The sequence below is a fragment of the Phaenicophaeus curvirostris genome, chromosome 1 (genome assembly GCF_032191515.1).
Source record: "Phaenicophaeus curvirostris isolate KB17595 chromosome 1, BPBGC_Pcur_1.0, whole genome shotgun sequence".
NCBI classification, from domain to species: Eukaryota; Metazoa; Chordata; class Aves; order Cuculiformes; family Cuculidae; genus Phaenicophaeus; species Phaenicophaeus curvirostris.
In genome coordinates this window covers 23128366-23138553 of record NC_091392.1, presented here as the reverse complement: position 1 = coordinate 23138553, position 10188 = coordinate 23128366, and the positions used below count along the sequence as shown (strand labels likewise).

The 10188-nt window shown below is 40.5% G+C and overlaps 1 protein-coding gene across 1 annotated transcript; it reads left to right on the top strand.

Moving 5' to 3' along the window:
* The first annotated feature begins 3558 nt into the window (after positions 1–3558).
* Positions 3559–10188, top strand: LMOD2 (leiomodin 2). The gene is made up of 3 exons (XM_069850476.1): positions 3559–4052; positions 7623–8969; positions 9746–10188. Exons 1-3 carry the CDS (start codon positions 3780–3782, stop codon positions 9770–9772), a joined length of 1647 nt encoding a protein of 548 aa, XP_069706577.1. The 5' UTR covers positions 3559–3779; the 3' UTR covers positions 9773–10188.

The window sequence follows — 10188 nt, the reverse complement described above, 5'->3', positions numbered from 1 at the left end:
TTTGAGTGATAACCTGTGATCTGAACTGTTGAAGTGGTAGGCAGCTTCAGCAGCAGCTGGTGCTTGTGGGAGCTGAGCCCTGACCAGCTAAGTGATGCATAATGCCAAATACTCCCTAAAAGAGGTTCCTAAATTCCAAATCAGTGAGTAACTTGAATTTTAGTGTCTCTAAGTGTACCTCTATTCTTCCTCTTTACAATGGAGAGAACACCTTCACATTTCCTGAAAGGGCTGCTGAACAAATAAAGTCATTGATAGTCTCAATATGCTCCAGAGCAGGAACAAAACATAATGCTGAAAGTCTGTTTATTAAATGTGTGTACTCTCTCCTGTACACTGAAAAAGAGTAAGGATCCTGGGGACTCAGGGATCCAGGAGCAAAATACATAATTACAGATTTATGGAGTTAAAGACTTTGCTTCAGTGCTTATCAGCAGGCAAAGACAAATTATGCCCACATTTTCTGACCTGTAAGTGATTGGCTTTACAGTTTTAGCATCTTTTTTGTATGTGTAATTGACAGACGCTACAGCCTTATTAGAATCACAGAATGGTTTGGGTTTGAAGGGACTTTAATGATCATCCAGTTTCAATACCTCTGCCATGGGTAGGGTCACCTTCCACCAGACCAGGCTGCCCAAGGCCCCCTTGTCCTATCCCTGCACTCCCTAATAAAGAGTCTGTCCCCATCTTTCCCGTAGGTCCCCTTTCAGTATTGGAAGGCTGCTATAAGGTCTCCCTGGAGCTTTCTCTTCTCTAGGCTGAGCAACCCCAACTCTCTCAGCCTGTCCTCGTATGAAAGGACAGCCCTCTGGTGATCTTTGTATATCTCCTCTGGACTCTAACATGTTAGTTCGTGTCCTTCCTGTGCTGAGGACTGCAGAACTAAACCCACTACTCCTGGTGAGGCCCTTGTCCTTCTCCCTAGAAAGAACAGTTCCTAAATTGCCATGACTGACATACAGGATTAAGAAAGGACCCCAACATCTCATAACATTACCTAACTGTGCCAGTCTCCCTGCTGCTTCAGGGGAGATTTTTACAATAAAATACTTTGTCCACCTTTAGTGACATCTTTAAATGCTTTCATGTTATGGCTAGAATGGACATCACAGACAGTTTACATGTAGTAGTTTACATGCAGACAGTTTACATCACTGGCCCACTGTTGTATCATGGCTCAGCATGGAGTAGCATTGATGTTAATATTCATGTTGCTACTAAGGAGTGGAATATATTTTCCTTTGAAGTATTATTTAAAAAGTGAGTAGTACATGTTGCTTTTTGAAGTTTCTCTGAGTTCAGAAAATTAAAATTATACATAGAAAGCACTAAATAGGCAAGTCAGGTAGTTGTGCATTTGTACCTTGTACTATGAACACTTAACCTAGGAAAACTCAGAAACTTGCTGTTTTGTTGTATCTGAGAAAAAAGGAGAAGTGGACAGCTTAGAATTGTCTGGGAAACATTACACATTGAACTCCTTTTTATCTGCATGCTTTTGCTTTTAATATCGTCCATATCGATACTGTGCATGTCAACATTGTACTAATAAAACACAGCACAATTCTAAAAGCATTTCAGTTTCAACTTGCCTTTCCCAACCACAAATCTGTCCAGTACAAATTTTCTAACCAACTCCATTCAAAAATGTTTGTAACAAAATATTGCCTGTCAAAATGCACGCAAGAATGATGTTTATTGTGCTAATTTTCAGCTAATTCCAATGATAATAAAATGAACCATTTTTCTAGACACACTGAAGAAATAAAATTGCTTGTAGTTCTGATATACACATTTAATTAATGCCAGCATCAGCGTTCATAATACAAACTCAAAACAAAAAAGGTGCTTATTGTTTTTTCCTGCCACTTTTCACTTTACAAAATTTGGCCTAAGCATCATTTCTGCAAATGAAACTGAAAGAGTGAACAGAATTTCTATTCATCCACTGTCTTGTCTGGACAGAGGTGACCCAAGTGTTTTTACTCACCACATTATCTTATAGAATGAAGGTAACACTTAGCTCCATAGGCCTAGTTGGTTTACATCTTCCTATTTTCTATTTTATGCAAAGATTTGGTCATTGTAAATGACCTGAAAATATCTATTTAAACTTTTTACATATACACAATATTCTTTAGTCTGCTTTAATAATGTTGTTTGTGTATTAGGGAAGCCTAAACTTGTAAGTTTTCATCCCACTTAAATGGGTGAATTTAATCTAGAAATTTATCAAAGTAAAAATGTAATTTATTTACAGAATCTATTAATGAAAGTCTTAGTCAGTCTCCCCTCTCCTTTGCCAGTAAAACATTATGCATAATAATAAAACTAAATGAGGAGTTTGGCTGAACATCATGCATTAGTTCTGGTGTCCAATCCACACAAAACAAAAAGAGGTGATACTAAACCAGAACAATAGTTCAAATTATGTTTGCTTACATTTCCATTGAATACTAACTTTACGAACTAAAAATAAAATCCCCATGTGTTAGCATTTAATAAGGTTGACATTTGTCATTATAGGTGTGTTCATTCTTCACTGTACTAAAGCCAAGATTTTCTCTGCCTTTCTCTCTTCACCTCTCTCTCTACACAGGTTTGCAAATATTGCTGGCATGAGTATTTCAGAAAACATCATTAGTTCACCATTGCTCTCTCCTAAGAGAAAACAAACAAACAAAAAACTCAGTGTGACATTTAACCTTTCATTCTGTTGCTTCTCACATTGGAAGACACCCGTCTATAAAAATAATATGAGAAAAATGTATCATTTATTTGTAGACATGATAATGTAGATATATTTTTAAAATTAGGCATTGAAGGGCGCTGTACAGATGCACACCGGTCAGCTACATCAAACAACAGCTGTTAACTAAAACAGCCACTAGAGGCCTTCATTTGGTAGGGTCTGTCAGAAGAGATGAAGACAGAGACCCGCTGCCCACCTAGGGCTGGTTCCCCCTGAAGCTCTAGCGGCGTCTGCTCGCTCCCCAGCAGAGCACAATCTTCCACATAAAAAAAAAAAATCTCACAGGAGCTTTGAATGGACATGTCAAGTTGATTTTCCTTCTGATCATCCTCAGGAAAAAAATAAAAAACCAAAAAAAAGATAATTCAGTTGTGTGATTTGTTACAGGTAAGATGTGACATTGCAGGAGTGGTGCTTCTCACAGGAACCAACATGCTGTCCTCCTCCCCTCGGGCTGTCTTCCCACTGATCCCAACGTCCTGCAAACACGTTGGTGGGATAACAGTGTGCTTCCGCTAGAAAACCGTGAAAACTAGAGGAAGTCCACGGAACAACGGCGAGGGTGTTTTATTTCCAGCCCCCATGGCAGCTCAGGATTAAGTGGATTTTCATTGTTCTTTCTCTACTGCAGTTTGGACACAAAGTCAGTGTGAATGTGCCTGGAGTTTTCTTTGCTGCTGCCCCCCCACCCCCCCGCCTGCAGGCTGGTATTCTCCCGCTACTGCCTGCTCTAAATATGGCCATGGCCAGTGTGTCAATAATCCCCCTCTTTAAGGGACCTGCAAACACTAGTGTTGGGACATTCTTACTGTTCAGATGTCTAGCTGACGTCTGATGCCTAAAACAGAGCATGCTTTCATCCCTTCATGCATTGTCGTAAGCCCCTGATGATTACTCTTAAAAGGGTGTCACTGCTCTGCAGGGAAACAGTTGCTGTCCAAACGAGACACAGCTTGCTGGCTTGCTTCAGCCTTCTTGAATGCCTGGTCACTTCAGGCTTGTATCAGCCTGACCGAGCGGGACCATGTCTACCTTTGGCTACAGAAGAGAGCTCAGTAAATATGAAGATATTGATGAGGATGAGCTCCTCGCTTCTCTCACTGAAGAGGAGCTGAAAGAGCTTGAGCGGGAGCTGGAGGACATAGAGCCTGACCGTAACCTTCCAGTGGGACAACGGCAGAAGAGCCTGACAGAGAAAACACCGACTGGGACTTTCAGCAGGGAAGCACTGATGGCCTATTGGGAGAGGGAGACCAAGAAACTCTTAGAAAAAGAGAGATTGGGAGCATGTGACAAGGTAAGATACTGAGGCATTCACTGTATCCTGGAAATATTTGGGGTAGTTCTTACCTAGCATGACCTCCCTGACTGTTTTAATTTTCTTTCAATCTCCTGTAGCATTTTTAAGAACATCGTCAGCCATATATTTATGCCTGCTAAGGCACTGCATATTAGCTCAGAGAGTTTTTATGCTCTCTGGAGGTACCTTAAAAGCTCAGTTGAGAACAGAAGAAAATCCCATAAAAACTATCATTAGTGCTTAAAATAAGAATAAATTTTAAAGGGCATGTTAGGAATTGTTGCCAGTTAGCAATGTAGACTTTTGAATAACTTTTGGTTTTACATAAAAGCTAAAAAATTGCCTTTTCCTTCAAAAAAAAATCAGTATTGACTGCTGAGAAGCACATTAGGAAGATAATTTTGAATACATGTTCTGTCAGAAGTCAAGTAAGTGGCCACTGGGATCTGTACTCACGGGAAGGAAGCTGCATTGCAGTCAGCAGCCTGTGCTGCTTTGTTCCTGCTGGGGATCCCTGGCACAGCTTGGGAGCCTTCTGGCAACTGCTGTCAGGTGGTAGCTGTAAGCTATTTAAAAAATGGGCTTGGGTAGAGTCATCAGCCAAACCATTTATCTGTATTGCCCGAAAAGCAACCAATAGTGCTTGTTAGGCAATTCATCTTCTGGAATAAAAATTTTACTAATAAAATCTGGTCCATGCTGCAAATGAACAGTATAGCTGGGCAGCATTGAAGGGCTCACTTCTGTCAGGAGATTAACACTCTCAGTCTAAGTTAATGTCCATGTTGGCATTCCCCAGGCCTTTGCTAAAACAATTTGTGAGACTGAGCTCTATCAAAAAGTAACTCCTGTTTTCAAGTTGGCTCCATGTAATTTCAAAACAAGGTGAAGACTTGACATGAGTAGCATTTTGACTCTAAGCGCTACTTCATATGAAGCTCTGACTCTGTTTATAAGGGCAAGTTTTTTCATGTTTAAGTATAAAATAATACAACAAAAGCAAAGATGACAAAACTGGACTCAGAACTTCTCACAGCCTTGATCCAGGATCTCAGTTCATTTGCAACCAAGATAAAAACTCTCTTTAAGAAAAATCACCTGGATTAAATTAGCCTGCCATAGTAATATCCAGGATTTCTTTACAGTTATATGTTTTCTCCTGCTCATGAATGGTGTGGCTGTGTCTTTTTAAGTAAGCACACAAGCCACTAGCTGTCATCAGACCATTAGTATCAGCTTGCAGACGTTAACTTCACTCCCTGTTTGTCAAGTCCTAGGGAGTCAATGGCAAGATTACTGTTTATTTCCAGCTGAGCCTGAACTCAAAACTTGGACAGTTCCAAAAAACCTCCTGAGCAGGTCTAGTTTGATGTCTTACTTAATGGCAGGATTATTTTTGTTTTTCCATGTCTATACAGCATTAACAATGGGTAGTGGCTAAACTCAAAGTGCTAGCAAAAGCCTCTAATGCTTTTTATCTGAGAATAAACTTCCTAAATGTATCCATAAATAGGAAAATGTTGATGCTTTGATGTAGAAAGCACAAAGGCTGTCTTTGCTGAAGGCAGTAAGAAAGCTTCTGAGTTTCTTGAAAGCAATTTTCTTCTTGCCTTCAACTGTCTGAAAGTTAGGCACCTTATCTAAGATGGTTATTTGTGCTCCTTCTATAGCTAGTGGTAAGAGTGCCTCTAGCAAGCAAACATCCTGCAGATAGCCTTTTAGGGTGGATGACTTGCCCTCTAGAGACATTTACCTCTCTGCATTGACTATCTGAGTCCTAACTTTTCATCGAGTTATGACTACAAAGTGAGATGAAGCCCCGCAGGCTGTATGCAGCAGTCCTGTACTGAAATGTTGCCACAATCACAGCATGCCTCTATGGATCTGCAAAGAGAAGAGGACTTGATTTCAAAATTATCATGCAGATTTTTATGACACCAAATGATGTACATAACAGGAAACTAAATTTCCCCTTTGAATTCAGAAATGCCACGTAAAAAAATCAGGTGTTTGGTTTTTTTTTCATTAATCTCATGTCATCAAGCTTATTAGCAGCCCATTTAGAGGCACTACCTTCTGCTCATCTGCAGCTGTGTTGAAGGTTTTTGTATGTTTCTGGATAGATAAAAGCATAACCATGAAGGTGGTTCCTGGATACCTGGCATGTTCAGCTTTTAGAAGTCTGCATATATGTATAGAAGGTACAGATATAAATCATAGTGACATAAAAAACCTGGCATAAACACAGCCCTGTTTCTACATGTAGCAGCACAGTGTCTCTCAGCGTAAGGGCCTTCCCACACATCATCAGCAAGAGAAGCAGCAGGGCTGGATCCTGCAAGTTCTCCATATGAAAGGTAATGGAGCCAGACCCTGCAAGACCTCCAGGCACTGAATGCTCAGGAACAGGCTGGAACAGAGCAATGTCCTATTTTGTTGGAGTCATGGTTCTGTGGACATTACAATTACCACCTATTTTCTGTCTGTGCCATCACAGAAATCTCCTTAAGATTGTGAAACAGTACGATGCAATCTGTCATTACTATTATGCTAACCATTCCCTGCATTTTTAGGGTCTGATAATTAAGCAAACCTGAAACTGCACAGGTTTTCTAAAAATAGGCTGTCATGTTGGTAACACTTCTATTTTCCAGAAGCACAAAACAGTATTGCTGCATCCCCACAGAGTGTACTCTTTATAAAATACCCTCTATGATTTCACAAAGCCTGTTACTATGCATGTTGCTAAAGTACTGTATACAGAACAATTCTATTTCATTCAATATTTTATAAACATTTACAAATGTAAATAAAATGGCATATGCTATGGCTTTTACAGGAGACAAAACATGCCACAGGAGATATTTTTGGGCAAGAGGTATAAGGTTTGTCATGGTGTGTGGGTTCAGCTATGGCCTATACAACACTGACATGTGATTACTTGTTACCTATAGGAATGAATCTATATCTTCTAAGTGTGTATAGCGCACCAAAAACCTGTTTGGCATGACTGTGATTCTGTATTATTGTGCATGTCAGTATGCATGTTTACATGTGTGTACACCATTTGCATTCTAAATCATGGCAGTCTTTAGGCTTTTTAGACGTACCAGCATATGCAAGGGAGTCTGAGCATTGACCGAGATGTCTAATCCTCATGAAATAAAGAAATTGGTTGCTCATAGGTCATACCTGTTCTGAAATTGCCATCTTGTGTTTCTGCTGACAAGGATTCAAATAATATCACTTTGTGGACATGCCAACACATAGAAAACATGAAGTATGCCCATGTTGCAATATCTTGTATCAAATTTTCTCTTGGCAGAAATCATTGGCATCAGTAAGACTGTTCCAACTTATGCTAAGCATTTGTTTTCTAAGGAATATGAAAAAAATAATACTAAGGTGTTAGGTGCTGAAACATTTTATATTCTAATTCTTTCTGGGGATCTATTTTTAGTTTTCACTATTAACTTATATAGTTGCCAGATAATTGGCTTTGCACAAAAAAGCAGTAGCTACATTGCTGCAGTAATGTTTAACACACACATCTACTTTCCTCTTCAGGATTCAGAGCAAGAAGATGGCAATTCAGAAGACATTCAAGAAGAATGTTTCACAGAAAGCAATAGTGAAGTGTCTGAGGAAGCATATACCGAAGAGGATGATGATGAAGAAGAAGAAGATAATGAGGAAGATGAAGATGACAGTGATGATGAGGAAGAGGAAAAGCAAAATGCTGCTGCTGGTGAAAGCCCTGAGGACGGCAGAAGTTCTGACCACATTAGACATAAAAAATGTAATGGCACAAAGGATAGTGAAAACTTACTCAATGGCCATGATGGAAAAGACATCGATAATCTGAGCTCAAAAAGCAGTGCCATCCACCCTTGTGGAAATCCAACAGTTATTGAGGATGCTTTGGAAAAAGTTAGGAGCAATGACCCTGACACCACAGAGGTCAATCTAAACAACATTGAAAACATCACTTCACAGATGCTTATACAATTTTCTCAAGCCTTGAGGGACAACACAGTAGTTAAGTCATTCAGCTTGGCTAACACACATGCTGATGACAACGTTGCAATAGCTATTGCTGGTATGTTAAAGGTAAATCAGCACATAACTAGTCTGAATATTGAGTCAAATTTTATCACAGGCAAGGGAGTGCTGGCTATCATGAGAGCTTTGCAGAATAACAAGGTTCTAACAGAACTGCGGTTCCACAATCAAAGGCACATCATGGGCAGCCAGGTAGAAATGGACATAGTTAAACTGTTGAAAGAGAACACCACTCTGGTCAAGCTTGGATACCACTTTGACCTTCCTGGCCCAAGAATGAGCATGACAAGTATCCTAACAAGAAATATGGATAAACAAAGGCAAAAGCGTATGCAGGAGCAGCGTCAACAAGAGTCTGGTTGTGATGGAGCCATCAATGCAAAGACCAGAGTCTTGCAGAAAGGGACACCATGGTCCTCCCCCTATGCATCACCTAAGAGCTCACCTTGGTCCTCTCCAAAGCTTCCTAAAAAAGCGCCACCAGTGAAAAGTCAGCCTCCAGCTCCTGCACCCCCACCTCCTCCACCACCCCCACCTCCACCTCCACCTCCTCCTCCTCCCCCAGTTATTCCAGAGAAGAAGGTACCAACCAGGAATATAGCTGAAGTCATCAAAGAGCAAGAAAGGTCAAAAAAAGCTTTACAGAATGGACAGAAAAAGAAAAAAGGGAAAAAAAGCAAAAACCATGAGAACAGCATATTAAAAGAAATTAAAGATTCTCTAAAATCAGTCTCAGACAGAAAATCAGAGGAAGGTTCACGACCCTCCACCCGTCCCTCTACCCCACAAAGGTCTCTCCATGACAACCTTATGGAAGCAATTCGGGCAAGCAGCATAAAACAATTAAGGCGGGTAAGTAAGAGATTCTGTTTCAGTACTGATTGTGGCTCAGATACAGCACAGGCTCAACTGATTTTAGTATGTATATATTTAATAAAGAAAAACATTCATAGAAATGTGAGCATAAGAAGACAAGCATTTATCTGTCTGTGCTTCCCTTAGCACACTGATTTCTATTCAACTGTGTTCTTGATAGAAAGTGGGATACGTTCCCGAGTTCAGGCTTGTTATCATAGAGTCATAGAATGGTTTGGGTTGGAAGGGACCTTAAAGATCATCCAGTTCCAATCCCTCTGGCATGTGCAGGGACACCTTCCACTAGATCAGGTTGCTCAAATCCTCATCCAACCTTGTCTTGAACACATCCAGGGATGGGGCACCCACTGCTTCCCTGGGCAACCTACTCCTATGGCTCACCACTCTCACAGAAAAAATTTCTTCCTAATATCTAATCTAAGTCTCCCTTCTTTCAGCTTAAAACCATTACTCCTCCTCCTGTTACTGCATTCCCAAATAAAGAGCCTCTCTCCAGCTTTCCTGTAGGCCCCCTTTCAGTACTGGAAGGCTGCTATAAGGTCTCCCCAGAGCCATCTCCTCTCTAGGCTAAACAAACCCAGCTCTCTCAGCCTGTCCCTGTATTACAGGTGCTCCAGCACCTTCCAGAATTATGGAAGATGCTGCACAGCACAGGGCTCTTGGGAGTGTCTGCAGCTCTGGTAGGAATTTTGCCATCTAGACTGTACAGCAAATGTGATGAACACCCTCCCCACCCCACCCCCCTTTTGTAGGTGGAGGTACCAGAAGCCCTGCGGTGAAAGCCTGGATGACAGAAGAAACAGAGCACTGCAGTGGCCAATGGGAGGCACCGCGTCCATTCACTGGTGGTAAAATAGACTGTGTAGCAAGCTGCTTCCAAAGTACACTCTTAGATTCAAACCGTTTCTCTTTTATTTCGAAGAAATAAACCCACTAAATACGAAACAATGCTTTAAAGATACATTTCTCTTGTAATCTGTAAATATGGAAATAATTTTCTTTTTTATTTATGAGATTTCTATTGAGAAATTGCTGCTTATTTAGATATTCTTTTTAATATCTGATTGCACATCACTGGACAAGTTCTTCACTCTGAGATGTAATAGTTTACCAGCCTGTGGTTTCTTTTTCTTTTCTTCTTTTTTTTTTTTCCATGAATTTACAATAAATGTGGTTTGAAGCTTCCAAGCAGAAA